This window comes from Varanus komodoensis, unplaced genomic scaffold (assembly GCF_004798865.1).
Source record: "Varanus komodoensis strain SLA01 unplaced genomic scaffold, ASM479886v1 scaffold79, whole genome shotgun sequence".
NCBI lineage: Eukaryota > Metazoa > Chordata > Lepidosauria > Squamata > Varanidae > Varanus > Varanus komodoensis.
In genome coordinates, this window is record NW_025336467.1 from 97,311 (window position 1) to 117,818 (window position 20,508).

General features: G+C 50.1%; 1 protein-coding gene across 2 annotated transcripts; it reads right to left on the reverse strand.

Annotated features, from left to right (window-relative positions):
* Window positions 1-582: 582 nt before the first annotated feature.
* On the reverse strand, window positions 583-19,627 carry NCLN (nicalin). Of its 2 annotated transcripts, none has more exons than XM_044453478.1 (15): window positions 19,377-19,627; window positions 16,149-16,339; window positions 15,478-15,622; window positions 14,079-14,173; window positions 12,729-12,806; window positions 10,644-10,747; window positions 10,440-10,528; window positions 10,093-10,232; window positions 7,309-7,487; window positions 5,234-5,321; window positions 4,550-4,588; window positions 4,289-4,449; window positions 2,608-2,661; window positions 2,063-2,141; window positions 583-1,092 (listed from the first exon to the last, which is right to left on the reverse strand). In XM_044453478.1, the coding sequence occupies exons 1-15, from the start codon at window positions 19,561-19,563 to the stop codon at window positions 1,033-1,035; spliced, it is 1,689 nt and encodes a 562-aa protein (XP_044309413.1). In that variant the 5' UTR covers window positions 19,564-19,627; the 3' UTR covers window positions 583-1,032. The 2 variants fall into 2 exon arrangements, with proteins under 2 accessions (XP_044309413.1, XP_044309412.1); XM_044453477.1 differs by having other exon boundaries at window positions 4,289-4,452.
* Window positions 19,628-20,508: the final 881 nt, after the last annotated feature.

Genomic DNA, 20,508 nt, shown 5'->3' on the forward strand with positions numbered 1-20,508 from the left:
AAATAATGCACCCAAGCAGAAGTGTGTCCTTTCCCCGTTTGTGTAGCCCTGTAAACGGGGGAACAACTGAGGTTTGGGAGGTTCCCTGCCGCAACCACACAGGGAGCATGGGCTGTTTTGAACTACGCTCAAGGGGTCAGGGGCATTCCCTCGCAAAGCCTCACACAGCACGATGGGAGAGGGGGCCTGTCGCTGCCCCAGGAAGCCTTGCAAAAAAGCTTTCTTTCTTCCCTTTGCACCAAGCACCCTCTTTTGTTCTCCAAATAAACATCTCCTCGCAGAACTCTTGGCTTTGCTCAAGATTTCACAAGGTTCCGGCCACCTTCAGCACAGAATGCGAAGTGGAGATATGAGAAACACCCGTTGCGCAACTCTTCCTGAAGGTGCCCAGGGAGGAAGGGCGAAGCTGACGATCTTCTGACCGCTACCCCACTCCACAGAGCACTGTTAACTGCCAAGAAAGCCTCGGCTAATGGGCAGTATGAAAATGAACTAGCAAACCAACAAACCAACCAACCAACCTTCTTGCTGGTGTTCTCCCGAGTCAGAGGCTAAGAGGATAGAACCACGCAAACACAGGGAGAAACCTCTTCATTATCTTTAATTTACATGTGCACTTTTAAAAAACAAAGAACGAACCAACCCCATTTTCAAGTTCTCCATTTGACAGGCAGGCCCTTGCCCCAAGCTGCCCAAGCTTTCTGCCCTCCAAAGGTGGGAACTATGGCACAGTGTCATTTCTGGTATAGCACCTCTGAATTTATGGAAGTATCTTTGCTCAGAGGATAATTTCCAAGCGGGTGGGAAGACAGACAGGGCTCCCCTTTCTGATCATTCTGAAAGGTGTACAGTCATAGCCCTGCCCCAGGGAAGGGGTGAGAGAGGGAAGAAATAGGGGTTTGCAAAAATGCAAGGGAGTTGGAAGAGCATTTTTTCATCTCCGCTTTGCTCCCTGTCTCAGGGTGGCAAAAGAGAACAGGGAAATGTGCCTCAGATTGAAGAAGATGGTCCTCCTCTGACAACATCGCTTTGTCACTGCTGCTTGGATTTCAGGGATAACCGCTGCACCAGCTTATAAAGAAGACCAAAGTGCTAAAAAAAAGCATAAACAAGAAAGAGAACAAATTGATGCCCTGGGTTAAAGCTAGAGTCGAGTCAAGTCGAGATTAGTCCTAGACCTAGCCCAAACAGATGCAGGGAAGGGGGCTGAAAAATCTCAGAAGCAACTTGGTTCAACTCTGTACCAGCCTGGGGCATATTAAGCATATTGCAGGCATGCAGGATTACGACACAACACAATGTGCCAGTCTGAAAGAAGCTCAAGATTCTTTAGCATGGCTTGATATTTTCCCCTCCAAGCACACGTGTGAAAGAGGCTGTTGATCTCGGAGGAAAAAAAAAAAAAAACAAGTGTGAAATGTGGAATAGGAGCTTGGCCTTGTTGAGGTCAATCACAAGAGCTTTTCAATTTGAATGAAGCTGAACTATAAAAGCACAAGTCTCTTGATGACAGCAAGGGGGTAAAACACTGACCAGATCACAGTTAGTTACCTCAAATATTAGACTTCTTCAGGAAAGCATGAAGGAAGTTGTTTCAACTGTTGTAAGCTGCAAAGGGAGCCCAGTAGCGGGCTATAGTTGTGGAAAATAGATTGAAATAATAATAATAAACATGCTGATTGCATTGTATGGCAAGTGCCTCTGAAAATCGGAGGATATTTTTTTCAGAAAAGGAGCATTTGGAGTTCAGAATGCCACTGAGGGACCGCAATCTGATATACTAATCTTGACCAATCTGCTGCCTAGCAGTGGATTGGATTACTAAGTCCAGTTGGGCATGATGGGAGTTGTTATCTAGGGATGGTTGCTCTTGGACTGGGACAGGAGAGCTCAGTGTTTCTATCTCCACATTTTATGGATGATTTTAAGCCAGTCTCTCTCTTTCGGTACACTGGACTTTCAGGGGGTGTTGCAAAGAATAAGCACCCCAAGTTTCCAAGGAAGGATTTCTTTAAAAAGGAAAACAAAGGAACCAGAACAAGCTGCAGTGTGTTGCACTCACTTGGACTGCTACGTACGCCACTCCAAGGTATGCGGCTATGCAGAAAGCCAAAAGGAGGTCAAAGATGGCTGGCTTGACCCTGAAAAACAAATGCCATGTTTGCACACACCGTGCATGAAGCTTCGCACGGAACAACACGTGATCCTTTTGCGGAGGGGGAGAGGGAGGGGGAGATTGATCGATTCCGGGCTTCTCGCCCCAGCTTTTGCAGCTGAGTAAGGAACACGCTCGGGAGCAGAAGGTTTCCCCATGGATCCCTCCTGGTTGGTCAAGACTGAACACCTCTCCTCCAACGAAAAAGCCACCTTCTCCCGCTGCGTGGCTGGCCAAGATGTGGCTGCAGCCTGGTCAGCCATCGCAGGCTGGAGACCAAGACGAGCTTATACGAACACTTCCCCTGCGCTCGCCTCGGTCAAGAGGATAACCGTCCACAAGAGCTCTTCGCCCAGCTTGTCAGGTCAGGTCCCGCAGCTCAGCCACCACAACATTCACCCCGTTAATGGTCGGGAGAATACAAATCACCGAGTGAGAGGACTTGTGTTTACCTGTAGGCATTCATGACTTGCTTCAGTTGGTCGTAGAAAACAAACTCGGGGTCCCTGTGTATTTGTGTTTAAAGGGGAGAGGAGAGAGGCAGAAGGATTAAAATTGGCTGCGATCTGCAGAGGCAACGCAAGCACAGGAGGCTGCTGGCAGCTCTGGCCTCGCCTAACCACCCTGCGTCTGGCCAAAGGGAGGCATCTTTGGAACTTGAGATCTCTCCCAGCCTTCCTGCTTGTACTCCTGTGGAACGGCAGCAAACCTCAGGTCAAGCGACTTCACGCATTGCAACAGCTCTGCCAGGTCTCCCTGCCGAGTCAAGGTGTCATCCCCTCTGAGCCACATCCATGCAGCCTGGGGATTCTTTAAAAGGGCCACCTGTCATATACAACTTCTCCCCTTCCCTGGAAAAAGGAAGACTCAAGTTCTCGCAACAGACGAGGGCATAAGCTGAGGGACACTGCCTTCTGGCAAAGGTCTGCCAGCAATACTCTGTACCACGGATCTGAATGATTTATTTATCCTTTGAGGTGGTGTGCTAGAATTTTGAAAATCCAGGGTGAGTTTATACAAAGCATGGCAAAAATTCAAGCACGAGAACACCCGGGATCAGTGTCCACATCATTCCAAACAAGAAAAAAGCAGGGAGGAAGCATCAGCAAAATCAGCAGCAGCCAAAAAAGTGGAAAAGCTCAGCAAAAAGCACTAAGCACCCTCTTTAGCTAGCAGAGACTTAAAAAAAAAAAGCCTTACAGGCTGGCCCGGAAAGGAGCCATATCAAGAGTCAGTGTGGCGTAGTGGTTCAGAGCATGGGATTGGGACTCAGACGACCCGGGTTTGAGTCCCCGCTCAGCCGTGGAGCCAACTGGGTGGCTTTGGGCCAGTCACAGACTCTCAGCCCAGCCTACCTCAAAGGGTTGTTGTTTTGGGAAGAAGATGGAGGAGGAGATGTAAGCTGCCTTGAGCCCTTTGCAGGAAAAAGGCAGGATATAAATTGAAAAAAAAAAAAAAATCTTGGGGAGGGACTTCCACAAATGATGGGGCACCCCTGAGAATGGGTGATAAATCAAAAGGACAAGAGTGCCCAAAAAGCAGGGAATGGGGAAGGTTAGTGTAACCCAAGAGAAAATTCTGCCCAAGGCCCAAATCCTGCAACCATCATAGGCACTGTTGCCCTGCTTGTGTGTCTAGACACCTGCTCAGCTGCTCTGCCTCTGGATGTTTTTTCAACTCACACGCTCTGTTGTAAAAGACTAAAACTCTTCTTTAAATATTCTCACATTTTATCTGTTACAATTTTACATCTGCTAGTTTATTTTATTTTACAAAACACCATGATCATTTGCCTATTTCAGTTGTTTTACAATCAATTCATTCCGTGAGCATTTTATTATAGACTTGATTTTACACTCTGCTTTGTTGTCATTAAGTGAGCTTTTTATTGGTTTCATCTTGTGACCGTTTAAATCTATTTTGGCTTTGTGATGTTGACATGTAAGCCTGTTGGGACCCCTGCTGGTGCTGGAACTCGTGGCTCCAAGTTCAGTGTACAGGGCTTCACTGAATCCGCCTCTACCTTAGACCCAGTCTTTCCAGCAGGTTGCTGTTTTTGGCCAGGGCTCCCATGACAACCCACCATGGAGGTATCCACGAGTACCAAAAACATTCCTTCCTCAGCACCCTTACCGCTTGTCGGCCTTCACGTGGTGCTGCTTGACATCCTTCAGGTAGCGGCTCATGAAATACTCGAGCGTGTTGATAAAGGTGCTGTCCTTGTCGACCAGCTGGGCAGCCCTTGGCTGGCTGGTGAGCCAGCCCATCACAGACTCCATCTGCTCTTGCTGGATCTGCTGCAGAAGCAGGGAAGCGAGAGGCAGTCCGCCTGTTCTGCGGGGTAAATCCCCTGCAAGACCCCCTAGATCCTCCCCGCCCTCGAGGCTGGCTTACCATCTGCTCTGTGAAGACCTGCAGAGCAGCAGACACGCCCTGGAGAAAAACAGAGGCAGCAGAGCAGCAAAGTCAAGGCAGAATGGATTTTGTTCTCCATTTATTAAAAAGTCCCTGACATTTTCTAGGTACGATACAAAGATTAAAGGAAAAGTGAATCAGCACTAGTGGATTTGCCATTTTCCAAGTCGACAGGGAAATGGGGACTGGGGCAGTGAGAGCTACACCATCGTTTCTGCGAGGAAGAAAAGGTTGCTGCCCCGGTGGGTGCGCCAGCCTGCTGGGCCTTCTTTTGGGATACTCCCCCCCCACACTGCCCCTCAGCAGTAGCCTCCTGTCAGATTGTAGGGTTCGGCCCTCCCTCCAGATTATTTTCCCTGGCCACCAAAGCTCAGTTCCTGAGTACACTGTCAGTATATGGAATAACAGACAGCTTGGAAAAGGGGCCATTTAAGCAGGAGCAGAGCCCCAAGACGGCTGTGCCGGCAGCACAGCAGAGGGGACAAGCTGGGCCGCCCCATCTCTCCCTGTGCTGCAGCGAGGTGGCACATCTGCAAAGAGATGAAGGTTCTGGAAGGAGGCGAGCCAACAAGGAAGGTTGCCCATGCCAGGCAACCATACCTCTTCTGTGGCGGGAGGTGGCCAACACGGCCAGGAAAGAGCAGCCATAGAGGAAAGCGTTACCTTCTCTGTTAGGTTGTAGATCACCCGTGTCAACGCCTCCACGATGATGCGCGTGTTGCGGGTTAGTACTTTGGGGTCCACTCGTGCTCTGCGAGAAAAAGGCAACGGTGTGTCAGAAGTTCCTCTGGATTTCTGTTCAGATCTTGTGACAAAAGAGGGTTCTGCCAGCAACATGGTGCCCAGACCGGGGGCAGTCTGGGGTGAACAGTCTGCTGATCAAATTCACAGATGCTACTAAAACCAGGGCAGTGGCCACGACTGAGGAGCAGGTACTCTGGATCCAGAAGGATCTGGACAGACTATGGAAGTGGGCAGGAGACAACAGGATGGCGTTCGATGTGGATAAGTGCAAGGTCTTGCACTTGGGACATGGGAATGGGTGCCATAAGTACAGATTAGGGGACAAGTGGCTGGAGAGCAGCACTTGTGAAAGGGAGCTCGGGGTGCTGGTCGACTGCAGGCTGAACGTGAGCCAGCCATGTGACACAGTGGTCAAGAGGGCGAACGCCACCCTTGGTTGCATAGCCAGAAGTGTGGCTTCCAGATTGAGAGAGGTGTTACTACCACTCTACACGACTCTGGTGCACCCACAACTGGAGTACTGTGCTCAGTTTTGGGCCCCTCATTACAGAAAGGATATAGCCAGGTTAGAGTCAGTGCAGCGCAGGGCCACAAGGTTGGTGGCCAGTTTGCAGGGGAAGCCATATGAGGCGAGACTGAGGGAACTGGGCCTCTTCAGCCTGGAGGGGAGGAGACTCAGAGGGGACCTGTTGGCGACATACAGGTGTGTGAGGGGGTGTCACACGGAGGTGGGTCGAGACCTGTTCTCCCCTGCAGGGGAAGGCAGGATGAGCTCCAACGGAGTAAAGCTCAAGGAACCCAGGTTCAATTTGGATGCCAGGAAGCACTTCCTGACGGTTAGGACCCCAAGGGTATGGAATGGGCTCCCACGGGAGGCGGCTGAGGCCCCATCGGTGAAGGTGTTCAAGGACAGGCTGGACATGCACATGGTGGGCAAGTCATGAGCAGAGCCAGCTGGAGCCGGGGGTCAGACTAGATGGCCTGGGAGGCCCCTTCTGACTCGCTCTGTTTCTATGTTTACGGAAGGCAGCTTGCCAATTAATGCTTTCCTTCAAACAGAGGGAAGGCTCATAGGAGGAAAGGGAAGCTGGGAAGCTTGAACACCATGCAAGACACCCATGGACTTCTTCCTTCAACATCTGGACTTTTTTTCATGAGGACACCCACCCCAAACTCAGTTGGCAAGGGAAAAGCTGCCTTCTGCAGATCTGAGCAGATACACAACTGTTCCAGTCCCTTTTTATCCCCTTAGCTTCATTGCAAGAACCAGCCAGCCAGGCATTTTTCAACATGCTTGTCTGATACAAGAGGCCCCTGCTTATAAATTCAATTTAACAAGAGCAACTGGACCTTCCTTCTCTTGATGACATATGCAAGGGACATTAAATGATTACCCCCAAACTTCCACCCACAATCTAGATGGGACAATCAAGAATTCCATCACTTTCACGTTCCCCCCTCAAATCTATGTAACTCTAAGGAAGGCTTTTGGCCCCTTCATATTAACACGCTGTTTAACATTGGACAGATTCACAGGGGAGGAGGCTACCAGTGGCCTTCCTGGCTATGGGCTACCTCCTAAAATTTGCCCAACCCTGGTGCAGGGGAGGAAATTCACTTCCGTGAGGCCTTCCACCTCCTACTCAAGTATGAGAGGTGAGCGGCAGCCTGGGTCTCTGTCTACTGATAGCTAAATGGAGCCTCCCTATACAGAGGCAGTCTGCCACAGAGGTCTGGATCAAGGACAGAGGAGGGCTGCTCTCAGGCCTGCGAAGTCCTCAAGAACGTTCTAGGTCAGGCCCTGATGGAAGGAGGGTGCCAAATGCTTGGACCTTTGCTCAGATGTGGCATGCCCTGACCTTCCAGGCAAGACCCTTGCAGAGGGGAAGGGGGCACCTGGATCACTGCACCATGTGTGCTCCAGCAGAGCAAGGGCGCCCACCCCAGCAGCCCCGGCACCTGCCCTCCTGGGCCCTCCCCACCCAGCGGCTGACCTCACGTCCATGATGCTGTTCCGCAGTCCGTCACGGTGACTCTCGAGGTGGGAGACGGTGAAGGCGGGCAGGCGCCGGATGGCGAAGCGCTCGTGCTCCCAGGCTAGTATGTCCTCTGCCAGGTTGATTTTCTTGTGCACCATGGAGAACCTGACCTCCGGGAATTGGCTGGCAACCACCTGCAGGGATGCGGCCGGGACGAGAAAGCCAAGCCGTTGAAAGCGGCTCCTCTCCAGGTCCCGCTGGAGCGGTTTCACGGGAGAGATGCTTCGCTTCATCCCCACAACATGAGACAGTCTAGGAGCTTGGCTCCGTGGTGGGTGTGAGCCTGGAAGGAACAAACCAACCTACCCTCCCTCCTTTCTTAGATTTACGTTCCACTTTTTATTACCACAAACTCAAAGCAGCTGACATAATTCTCTTCCTCCTGCTCTCTCAATCTTATTCCCACAACAACCACCCCGTGAGGCAGGTTGGGCTCAGAATCTGTGACTGGCCCCAAGACACCCCATTGGCCCCATAGCTTGGCTAATAAATAACTCCAAGCACGGGATTGGGACCTGGATCTTGGAAGTGGTTAACGCTTCTCTGAGGGAGGGTCGAGTGCCTGCCACTTTAAAGGAGGCGGTAATACGACCGGTCCTGAAGAAAGCGTCACTGGATCCAGAGATGGCCACTAACTATAGACCTGTGGCCAACATCCCGTTTCTGGGCAAGGTGTTGGAGCGAGTGGTGGCGGGACAACTCCAAGCACTCTTGGATGAAACTGATGATCTGGACCCATTTCAGTCCGGCTTCAGACCCGGGTACAGTACTGAATCTGCCTTGGTCGCCCTGTACGACGACCTGTGCAGGGAGAAGGACAGGGGGAGTACATCCCTGTTGGTTCTTCTGGACCTCTCGGCGGCTTTCGACACCATCGACCATGGTATCCTTCTGGATAGACTTGCGGGATTGGGGGTTGGAGGCACTGCTTTGCAGTGGTTCCGCTCCTATCTCAACGGTCGATTCCAGAAGGTAGTGCTGGGGGACCATGTCTCTACGTCATGGCAGCTATGCCATGGGGTACCACAGGGCTCCATTCTATCCCCTCTGCTATTTAACATCTATATGAAACCGTTGGGAGAGGTCATCAGGAGGTGTGGGCTGCGGAATCATCAATACGCTGATGATACCCAGCTTTACCTCTCGTTCTCCACTAATCCAGGTGAGGCAGTGGCTGTGCTGAACCGGTGCTTGGCCGAGGTAAGGGAATGGATGAGGGCCAATAAACTGAAACTCAACCCAGACAAGACGGAGGTCCTGTTGGTTGGCGGATCGGGTTTCGGAGAGGGTGGATTTGACCTGGTCATGAATGGTGCAACACTCCCTCTTAGGGATAATGTCCGCAGCTTAGGAGTACTCCTCGACCCGGAGCTTTCTTTGGAAGCTCAGGTGACAGCGGTAGCGAGGAACACCTTCCTTCAGCTTCGGCTGATTAATAAGCTGCGCCCCTACCTGGAGTACGACTGCCTGGCGACGGTGACACACGCGCTGGTGACTTCCCGCCTAGACTTCTGTAACGCGCTTTACGTGGGGCTTCCCCTGAAGACAGTCCGAACACTTCAATTGGTGCAAAATAGAGCTGCCAGGTTGCTGACGGGGACGGGGCGTTATGCTCACATGACTCCAGTCCTCCGTCAGCTTCACTGGCTTCCCATTGAAGCCCGGGCCCAATTCAAGGTGTTGATTATGACCTACAAAGCCCTAAACGGCTTGGGTCCTGGCTACCTGAACGAGCGCTTACGTCCGTATATGCCTGACCGCCCTTTGAGATCTGCGGGAGAGTCCCTTCTCCGGGAACCCTCCATGAAAGAAATTAGGAGAGTAAGTACCCGGAGGAGGGCTTTCTCTGCGGTGGCGCCCAACCTATGGAATTCACTCCCCAAAGAGGTCCACCTGGCACCGTCGTTACTGGTTTTTCGGCGCCAGGTAAAGACCTTTTTATTTAAACATCATTTCAATTGTTAAAACATATGATCTGCCCAGGGCAACTTCTTCTTCCTTCTCTTTCTCCTCCTATATTTTTATTTTATACTGATAATTTTAATTTTATTTTTGTAAATCAATGTATTCTTTGTATTTTTATATTTAATGGTAATTTATTATGTACTATTGTATTTCAATGTATTATATCATGTTGTAAGCCGCCCCGAGGTTTCGGCAAGGGGCGGCATAGAAATGCTATAATAATAATAATAATAATAATAATAATAATAGCAGCAGCCGAGTGGGGACTAGAACCCGGATCACCTGATTCCCAGCCCTGCGCTCTTAATCACCCGTCCGCTCTGAGTGATGAAGACAATTCAATTACAGGGACTTAAAAAAACAAAAATGGAATCTTGCTATCTTAAAACCGGACTTTGATTTCCAGGGGAGCAGCCAAGTTAACTGGTTGCAGCAGAAACGTGTCTGAAGACTTTGCACCAGCAAATTTGCTTATTGTGATACGTTTTTGCCAATGGCGGCCCACTTCATCAGTTCAGCTGCACCTCGCCTTGGGAGTGTCACAATACTCTTGGCTGTTTTCATTTAACGGCAGCCAGTGTTGTTTCTGCTGTTGCCACTTCTCTTGATCGCTTTAAGGAACACGCTGCTTACAAGGGCACCTGCCTAGTGACTCCCAGGCGGAAATGTTCTCCTTACCCACGAGGGAAAGCTCCGCCATGGGGGCCCAGCACTGCTTCCTCTGCTTTGCAGGCTCCCGCAACCACCTCGACACACGCCGCTGCCCTTGCTCACCTGCTCCAGCTCCTTCAGAAATGCATGCTGCAGGGTCCCCTCCTTGGGGGGCTTCGAGACATGCAGGTGAAGGCTGTTTCCCCTGCCCAGTGTGTCAAGGCAGAGGACAAATGCCACGTTGTCCTGTAGCAAGCTGGAATCTGAAATCAGATGCAGCCAGAGGTATGAAATTATTGGTCCTTGCCAACCAAGACATACGCTCATTTCCCAGTTATTTCTTCAGGATGGCTGCCCCCGTATCTACCAGTGAGGAAACCCGCATGCCTTAAGAACCACACGCATGCATGCACCCGCCCACCCCGCCCAGGAGTCCCCAGATCTCCACGGGAATGCAACAAACCTCTCACCTGTGTGATCCAAGTTGTCTTCCAGCCACCGCTTGGTCCCTTGATAATTAAACTTGCCACCTCCAGATGCGAAGAAGAGGAGGTTATACCTGCACCCGTTTGAACACGGGGAGTAAAGAGGAAGGTTAAATTCCGACCCGTCGATGCAGGGAAGCGCCTCCCAGGACAGGAACCCCCCTCCCCGCACTATCAACGCTTCCTCACCCAGCGTGGGTCCGCTTGTAGGTGTAGAGGCGCGAGAAAAGTCTGGCCAGCTCAAGCAGCACGGAGAGCCCGCTGCCGTTGGAATTGGCACCGTGGGAGAGCCACTGGGAAAGAAGGAAGAAGGGTAACGGGTAGATTTCGGGACCCGGCAGTGAGGGAGATGTGGAGGGCAGGAAGACGAGATGGATGCAAAGCAAGCTACATCAAATGGGAAGGAAATAGGACGCAGAACCGTTGCCCTCATCGTGGTGCAATAGCCACAAACCACAAACTAGACTTTTAGTTTAGAAAATTAAAAAAAATATGGATCACCTAATTAAATGGAAACAGAGAAACACAGAAACAGAGCGAGTCAGAAGGGGCCTCCCGGGCCATCTAGTCTGACCCACGGCTCCAGCCGGCTCCGCTCATGACATGCCCACCATGTGCCTGTCCAGCCTATCTTTGAACACCCGCACTGATGGAAAGATGCTTGCCGGCCGGCGAGGATTGCATTTGCTCAATATTGGAAAAGTGAGGAGCTGCCCACCGATGGATTGATTGTAAGAAAGATCTTGGACTGCGCAGAAATGGGTAGATTGACTTTATCGTTGAAGGAGAAAGAGGATACTGACTTCTATCCAACCTGGGATTCTTTCCATAACTGGCTGGAGAAACAGGACTTGGCGTAAACTTAGAGATGTTTTCAAATTATTATAAATTGATTTGAATTTGACTTTAGAATGTTTAAAAAATATGTAGTAGGGGGTTGACCCAGTAAGTCCGATGTATGTGACGTTTGATGTTTTTAGTGTTAGTTGAAAATTTTAATAATATTTAAAAAAAAGATGCTTGTCGGCCATGACAGGCAAGAGAAGAACCGAGGCGGCCTGCCACAGGGTGCCAGAGGCTGAGGGCGGATAGCGCCAAGGTCTCCTGCCTTCTTGCTCTTTTTGTGAGCTTCGCCAAAGCCCCCAGGGAGCTCTGTTTAGATGGACCACTTCCCGTTCCCTGCCGGGAGGGGAGGCGTGATCTATTCAGTTTTCTCTTATTATCCCAAGTACCTCTGGGTCCACCAACCAGCACCAGGCGCAAAGCGGAGGGCAGGCCGCTTGCGTACTTACAGTGAAAGATCAATTCAGCACCAGAGCCGAGTTTACTCTTGTTTCCAACACGCCCCCCCCCCCCCCACATCCCAACCTTCTTTCAGCAGAGCAACCAAATGGCGGGGGAGCGTTTAGTGCCTGCTACTCTGAAATCACTGGATGTCAAACTCTGCTCACAATCTGCTGCAAGTCACTCAGGAAGGAGCAAGCGGCTCTCACAGTGCAGCTGGGCAGCCGCTGGAGAGGAATGGTGTAACTGGGAGTCCAGACTGAGCAGGGGGCTGGACCTGATGGCCCTCTGGCCCCTTCCAACTCTACCCTCCTATGATTCTGTGCCTCAATGTGTGTTCTGCCCACCCTTTGTTTAGGCCTCCGAGTGTCAACAGGAGGATTGGGGCCCACCTCTGGCCTGGGTCTTGGCCCAAAATGGTTGAGTCAGCAGGATCTCTACAATTTTTGAGAGCCAGTGTGGCGTAGTGGTGAAGAGCAGGGGACTGGGACTCAGACGACCTGGGTTCGAGTCCCCGCTCAGCCATGGAGCCAAGTGGGGACTTTGGGCCAGTCACAGACTTAGCCCAGCCTACCTCACAGGGTTGTTGTTGTGGGGAGAAGATGGAGGAGGGGAATGATGTAAGCTGCCTTGAGCCCTTTGTGGGAAAAAGGCAGGATATAAATCCAAAAATAAATAAAAATAAATAAAAATAAATTATGGGGGTGTTTGGAGAGTTGGGGGTAGCTCTCAGAAAGAAAGAAAGCAAAAAGGAGGAAATGGGGGAGGACAAAGTACCCAGCAGGGAGCTCGGCCAACTTCCTTTTGCTTTGATGAGTCAGGTCTCTCTTCCCCTCTGGATTAAACCATGAATCAGATTAAAGGCCCTGAGAGCAAAGAACACTCCACACAATGGCACATAAATTCAAGCGAGAGTTTAGGTCGTTCCAACATGCGCCATAACTGATGATGGCGATCGTCAGGGGGCTCTTGCAGACACGGGGGACTTACCGGGGCGACTCCAAAAGAATCATAGTGAGCTACTATTACAATAGTAAGTAGATCTTCTCCCAGACCCGTCAACCGTCCCTAGAAGGGGAATGACATGTTTCAGCCGCAGTCACTTCTGTTGCTGCACCCTCAAAGCCAATTCAACACAAACCCTCACTCTTTCTTATTCTTTCAGCACTGGGTATTGCTTCAAGTGTACCCACAAAACAATATATAAACTTTTTTTTTTCTTTCGCTAGGTAAATGCTTTAAAGCTCTAGCACTGGTTTCCTTATCTCTCTGGCTCACACACACCTATACACTCCCAACCTTTGCTCCTGAAATTCCCCTGTTCAAATTCCTGCCCTATCAAAGACTGTTCACTGTTTCTTGCAGCTTCCTATGCTTGCAACACAAGGGTGCCTTGGATCATTAACTTAATCCGTTCCAGGTCTCTGGTCGTGACCCAAATTGGTTGTGAGCCATTGGTCCCCATAAGGTTCCATGTAAGTGAGGTTAATCCATTCTGTAACTATTTTTTTTTTAATCAGAAGAATGTGAAGCAAAGTGACAAAGAACAACAAAGATCGTGGCCATTTCCTCCCCTCCCACATGCAGAACTGTGATCGAGCCTGTGTTCCCTGCACGAGTGCAACTGTGATCGTGACCACAGATGGGCACAATCGCGGTCGTGCTCAGGCAGGGAACACGGGCACGATCATGGTCATCTCCCCACAATGCAGAGTTCGCGACTTGAGGCAAAATGTTTCTGTAATTTCTGTTCACGACCCGATTTGGTCGTGAACTGAGGCGTTCGTGAGCCAAGGCACCCTGTATTTACTAGAACATCAGTGTGGTGCCCTCTTCTCTTGCTTCTCCTGAAAACCTGTCCTTTCGGGGGGGTGGGTTCACTTCGCTCCCATGCACCTGTTCGTGTGCCTTGCAGGGAACAATCCCGCAGATATATTTATCTATTTAAAGCATTTCTATGCCGCCCCCATCGCAACAAAGACATAAGCTAAATCTTGCCAAGCACAGCTTAAATCATCACACACGCTTTCCCAGCTCATGCTGACCTCCACTCATCTCTCTCCATCCCTCCTTTTCGGGGTTTGGATGGCACACACCCCCTTCACTCTGCAGAAGTGCCACACACACTGCTGGCTCTGTTTAAATAATTATGCTAATGAATACAGAAAAGCAGAGCAGAATAAAAACAGTGAGCAATAGCTAAAGACAGCTCGTGGGAGGCTGGAGCCTTGGTGACAAAGGCTGACTCGAGCGTTTGGCTACCGGGGCCTGGCTCTCACTGAATTTGCACATCTAGGTTAGACCAAAAGATCAGTGTGCCAGAAGCGCCTTCCAACTCACCTCCACGCTCGTGATGAGCCAGTCACTGACTGCTTTGCTCTGAGCACCACTGGTCACCATTTGGAAGCCATTGGCTGTTGCAGTGTGCAAGAGAACTGGAAAGAAAACAGGAATACCAAAAGGAAAAAAAAAAGGAGCTTTTTCAACCAGCGTTCATGTTGGATCACTGGAAAGAAACTCAGACAGTCAGATAAGATAGCTAGCAATCCCTCCAGTTTAATTATTTGCCCTTTAGTTCACCCCAAAATGGATAACTTTTTTTTTTAAATTTTTAGCCGAGAATGCACTGAGGTTTTATTGAGGTTTTACGGCACTGGGGTTTTATTGTATTGGGGTTTTATTGTATGGTTTATTTATTGATGTTGTGAGCCGCCCCGAGGCTTGTTGCGATGGGGTGGCATAGAAATGTTTTAAATAAATAAATAAAATAAATAACTATTATGAACAATGTTGTTACTAAGAAAACATTGCTCAATTAAGCTAGATGTAATTTAGTACCAGTTTATGTTTTGGTTGATTAGGCCTCTCTTTTTCAGGATAAGACGATAAATGCTTATACTAAAAAGGAGAAAACAGGCTTGTCAACAGTCATGTGGGATGAAAAAATGATCTAAATAGGCAGAAATTAATTGGAAAATGGAAGCGCTGCTAGGGAGATGGCCTCTATGTTACCAAGGCCTTGCAACCCTCCTCCTCGGGGAACAAGGTGCCACAAATGTCAAACTGTACTTAGCAAACCATTCTCTTTATCCCACACATAATGCTGTCTTCACACAGGAACCAAAAAAAGAATGAAGTGTGATACTCAAACCTTATTGAATTTCCTTCCATGTAATTCCCTTCCCCGAATTTAATATAATGCCATTGTATCATCCAGATGGACATTTTCCATCCGACCTCGCTCTTGACCTTTTTATTTTTAAAAACAGACACAGTATAATGAAAACATCCACAGCATGATCTGAAGGGAAGAATCCTGCTTACTGAACAGATTTCTTGTTGACAAAAAGGGTATCTATAATAATACAAACAAATCAAAAATGCAGAAGAATCAGTAGGAAAAGGGAAAAGCAGCAGAAGTGGCAAATACAACAGCAAGTCATAAAAGCAAAAAGCAGCAAACCAGGAGAAAGGTCACTTCAAAGCCTAGGCAAGCATCTTAGTGGCACCAAACCAAGTTTGGAAGGATCTGACCCTCTAAAACCAGGGATGGGGAAGAAAAATTTCTTCTTGCAGAGCAGGGCTCCATCCTTGAGCTGTAGCCCTCCTTTGCAGGGGCACCTGCTCAACATCTTTGGGAAGAGTGTTGCAAGGATGAGTGGCCATCCTTGGAAGGCCTGAGGAAGGCGGACTCAAAGGCCAGTGGGAGATGCCATGACTTGCCCGACGGAAGCCTTACCTTCGGCAGCCGATGCCGAGCCTTGTGACGCAGAAGCCGCCCGTGTCTGTTCGTAGATGGACAGCAGCTCACTATCCTCCTCGGCAAAGTAGACCGGCACGATGGTCTCCATAGCCAGCATTTCTGGCTCGATCTCCATGAATTGCTGAAGAGAAATGGGCAGTTTATGACAAGTCTTTTACGCTGCGCTGCTGGGATAGGTTGTATTTTGATTTTCAGAAAACCATCGTGGCCTCTCTACTTCTGCGTGGATAAGCTACTCAAGAAAAGCTGATGATAAAAAGCGAAAAATGGACAAATAAAATCATCTAGGGTTCATAAGGCTTCGGCGAATGGGGCGGCATAAAAATGTTTTAATAAATAAATAAAATGAATAATAAATAATAAATAAAATAACCAGTTCACACTAGCCTGTCTCAATTGGGCTCCTGCATTAGTTATTTGTTTAACAACACAGGGATCCGTTTATGTTAAGGAAATGTTTCAGTGATGTACGGGGGACAAGAGTACCTTACTGAGAATGCCTGTTGAAAAGAAGTCGCTTTGAGCAGGCACCAAAAGGCCAGAAGGGTTATCCTTGGCCTAATTTGCAGTGGCGGGGGGGGGGGGGGTTGAGTTTCCTGGCACGTGTTCACACATCATGAGACGATGACTCGTAAAAGGAGGCTTACCCGGATGACATCCTGAGGAACTGCAGAGATGCTCCGAGGCAGAATAATTACCACAGCCCCAGCTGACTGGCGAAGGGCCTTCTGGTACTGCTCGTACGAAAAGTCCATCAGCCGCATCATCACGCAGCGGCGGCTCAGCACGTCCGCCTCCACCGTGCGAGCTTCGGTGTTCAACACGGCGTTCCGGGTGCCTGCCAACAACAGAGAAAGAGGGCTTTTGAGTGCCTTTCACCCCAGATCTGTGAATATGGCCTGCACGGGAACTTTAACATAGAAACAGAGCGAGTCAGAAGGGGCCTCCCAGGCCATCTAGTCTGACCCCCAGCCGGCACGACATGCCCACCTGTGTGGAAGCATGCTAATGGCTGAATAGGTACACCACTTCCCCCAGCCTTTAAAATTGATCCTCGGAGGAGGACTTCTTACAGTTATAGATGAAGTATTTCAGCTAACAAGAACTGGGACAAATAGAAACATTCAAAGGTTGCTGGGTTTTTTGAAGGAAAACCCCTGTTTCAACCCAAACAGGCTCCACAGGGCACAGTTTATTTATTTATTTATTTATTAAAACATTTTTAATAAATATTGCAGTTTTTCTTTCTGCAGGATAACAGGGTGGTGGGAATGATGGCCCAGTCGTGCCTTGTCCTCTCACTTTTGACTTTTACTCTGGGAACTGCCAACAATGCTTGCCTATGCTGTGAAGTACCATCGAACTCTTCCATGGTTACCTACAACTACAAGCTTGCACAAGCCTCCACTGACAACTGAAGTTATTTTTAAATTGAGAAAATCTTCCCTGAATAACTAACTGTTTCTTGGTTAAGGTTCGCACCCTTTGCTTTAGCAGTCTTGCAAAATTTTATTTTAAAATGCCTGAATAACAGCACTGGCTTTGCCAAGTGACTCTCATGCATCCTTTAAATGTGCTTTAAGTCATTATGATTTTAAATAGTTTTTAATGAAAAGTCAGCCTAACAGTTTTTAATTACTTGTTTATTAGGTTAATATCCCACCTTTTTTTCCTTTCAAGATGCTTAAGGCGGCTTACATACAGTGGTAGCTCGGCTCATGAATGCCTCAGTTCATGACCCAATCGGGTCAAGAACAAAAATTTCATTAAAATCTTGACGTGGGTCACAAACTCCGCATTGGGTGGTGACCGTGGCCATCCCCCTCCCCTGAGTGGGGAGATGGCTGCAATCATGCTGGGGGGTGGGGGGAGATGGCCAAGATTGCGCCCGTCTTTCCCGCATGAGTGCGACCGTGATCTCAGCCATCTCCCCACCAGCATAATCGCACCCACCTCCCCTCCAGCACACCTGCGATCGTGCCTGTCTCTCACTCCCCAGTGTGCTGGGATGACACACACACTGGGGGGGGGGAGGAGAAGGTTGCGCTGGGGGGGCAGGGAGATGGCCGTGATCTTTGTTGTTCTTTGTCACTTTGCTTCACATTTTTCTGATTAAAAAACAAATAGTTTCAGAACGGATTAACCTTATTTACATTGACCCTTATGGGGAAATTTGACTTGGCTCATGACCAGTTTGGGTCATGACCAGAGTCCTGCAACGGATTAAGTACCCGAGCCGAGGTACCATCATAATGCTCCTTCTCCTCCCTAAGTTATCCTAACAACAACCCTGTGAGGTAGGCTGGGCTGAGATTCTATGACTGGCCAAAGTCACCCAGTTGGCTGCGTGATCAAGCAGGGACTAGAAGTCAGATCTCCTGAGTCCCAGTCTTATTTCCCCATTCACTTCCCTCCCCCAGCACAGTTCTCAATAGATATTGTGGAGAGAAATAAGGGTACAGGCTTCCCCATGACATTGTGCAGTCATGTCTGACTCTAGGGAGCAGTGCTCATCTTTATTTCTTAGCCAAGAGAGCCAGAAAATCAAATACAAAAACGTGGAGCTGCCCCTTGGAGGGAGAACGAAGTGAGAATAGCAAAGAATTACAGAGGGGTGTTCTAGCTACTGGCCTGGTGGGTTGCCACTGAATTCAACAGAACACATCGAGTTCGACTATGCCCAAAGATGCAGATGCGTAAATTTGGGCGTGCTGAGTCTGGTGGGAGTTGGCGAAGCCAACAGGCGAGGTTTGCTCACAACGCTCCCAGCCCAAGGGAGCACCTCTTGCTTCCTAAAATGGATACGAGATAAAGAAGTTTCCAGATGGTTTCCTCTGGGATACTTGTCCATTGCCATGAACAATTCTCAAATTGGGAGTCTTTACAGTGCAAGGGGCCTCTCCCATCCTGCTTGAAACCTGAACTGTGGTTCCATCAGTATCTACTCACAGGTAAGTCACACTGAGTTAACTTCTTAACAAACTTTCTAATAATTGGGCTGTCAGCATTCATTAGTTGGCCAAGCGCCCTCATACAGTGTTGGAATAAAATAATACTACGGACCATTAGAGTGGGGTGCAAAAAATAAAAATAAAGGTTTCTGGGGGCTACCATCTTAACCCATTATGAGAGAAAACAGCATGAGATTGATCTCCTTCATGTGACTGCAATGATGCGAAGTTTTCCAAGTTAATGTTAATGATACGCTGCCAGAGCATACACAGAAGGTCAACGGGACCATTTCCTATCAGCTCCATCCCCGCTTCCCACCAACTTACTTTCAAATGCACATTTTATGGGCAGGTCATTTTCAAACAGGTGGAATCCCTTCAACCATATAAAGCGCCTATCCAATACACAGCCGCATCCAAGCGCAAGACACTTCGCCCCTCCGCCTTCCGAGATCTGCTGGGGATCATGCAGATCGGCTAAAAAGCTCCAACCATCCGACTAAATCAGAATCCACTCCGAGGCACGTCTGGCCAAAGACTCCCAGCATTTCCCAGTCAGGGCTAGGGGGCATGCTGGGAAGCGCAGGCCCTGCCCCCGGGGAATGCTGGGAAGCGCAGGCCCTGCCCCCGGGGAATGCTGGGAACGGCAGGCCCTCTCGCCAGGCAAACATGCGCAAGAACGTGCCCCCGGCATTTCCGCCAAGTCATGCAGCCCAGGCACGTCGCAACCCGCACACACGTGTCGCAACGCTCCGCTCCGCATCGCCGCGGCCTGCCCTCGCCAAGCAGGGGGCGGCCGGTGCCGCCGCGCCCGCAGAATCGCTGACACGCGTTCTCCGCGCACGCACACGCGGGCCGTCGCCCAGCCACAACCCGCGGCGGGCCCGGGAGGCTCGCCCCGCTCTCCACGTGCCCGGGCCTCACCGTAGGGCTGCCCGCCCAGCTCGTACTGCTGCATGCGGTACACCGTGAACTCGTGTGCGGCCGAGGCCGGCGGCGGCCCGAGCAGCAGCAGCAGCACGGCGGGCACCACCAGCAGGAAGCTCAGCGGCAGGCACGAGGCCTTCAGCAGCACCGAGCCCAACACCTCCTCGCCGGCCTCCTCCAGCATGTCGGCGGCGGCGGAAAACCAGAAGCGGCGCCCCGGCGAGTCCTCTTCGGCCACAGCGCGCGCGCGGAGCACGCCGGGAAATGGAGTCCGGCGCGGAGCCGGAAGCGCACGCGCGGGGCACGCCGGGAAGCCGAGTCCGCCGCCGGGGAGGGAGGCGCGGCTGCGCAGAAGCGGCGGCGGCGGAGCGCGCGTGCCCGCCCCCTTCTTTCCGCCCCGCCTTCTCCTAGCCGTTCAAGATTCAACGCGGTCAAGCTGCGCGCTTCTGCTGTAGCCCTGCTCGGGTCGGGACTCTACCACCCTGTGTGCGCGCGGCTCTTTTGGTCTCCATTTCTGTCAGTTATCTAATAGCTGTTTTGAGAGGTCTGAACGCTTTAACTTTTCCTCCCTTTGTATTATTTTTTAAATTGCACGTTTATGATTTGTGTTTACAGACTGTGTAAAACATGCAGCGCACTTTAGAAATTAAATAAACACACGAATAATTCTGCTCAATGTGGGATCTTTTCCTTTTCGTTTTCCTTGCCAGCCGCTGGACCAGGGGCATAAAGCTTTGCACCCCGCTCGTGGTCAATGCACTTGCACTGCCACCAGAGTTGCCAACAGCGCCGGGAAAAGTCCGGAAAACGGGTCTTTTCTGCTGAGATTCACTGTCTTTTTCTTTTAAGCCTGATAAAATTTTTAAAAAAACTAGGCACGAATCTTTCTCTGTGATGCAAGGGCAGCTGCCAAGACCACACCCAGCCCACCTGTGGTTCTGATCCTTCCCTCTTGCAGTCCCCAGAAGGGTTCAGGTTGGGAGTGGCCACGTTTGAAAGCAGCGGGGGGGGGGGGAATCACCCCGCTATATGGGCTCAGTGATAGCACTCTCTTATTTTCTGAGCTTGTCCTTAAACTCCTCCATTTGGAGGAACGAGAGTAGAACCCCGGTTCGATTTTTAGGATAAA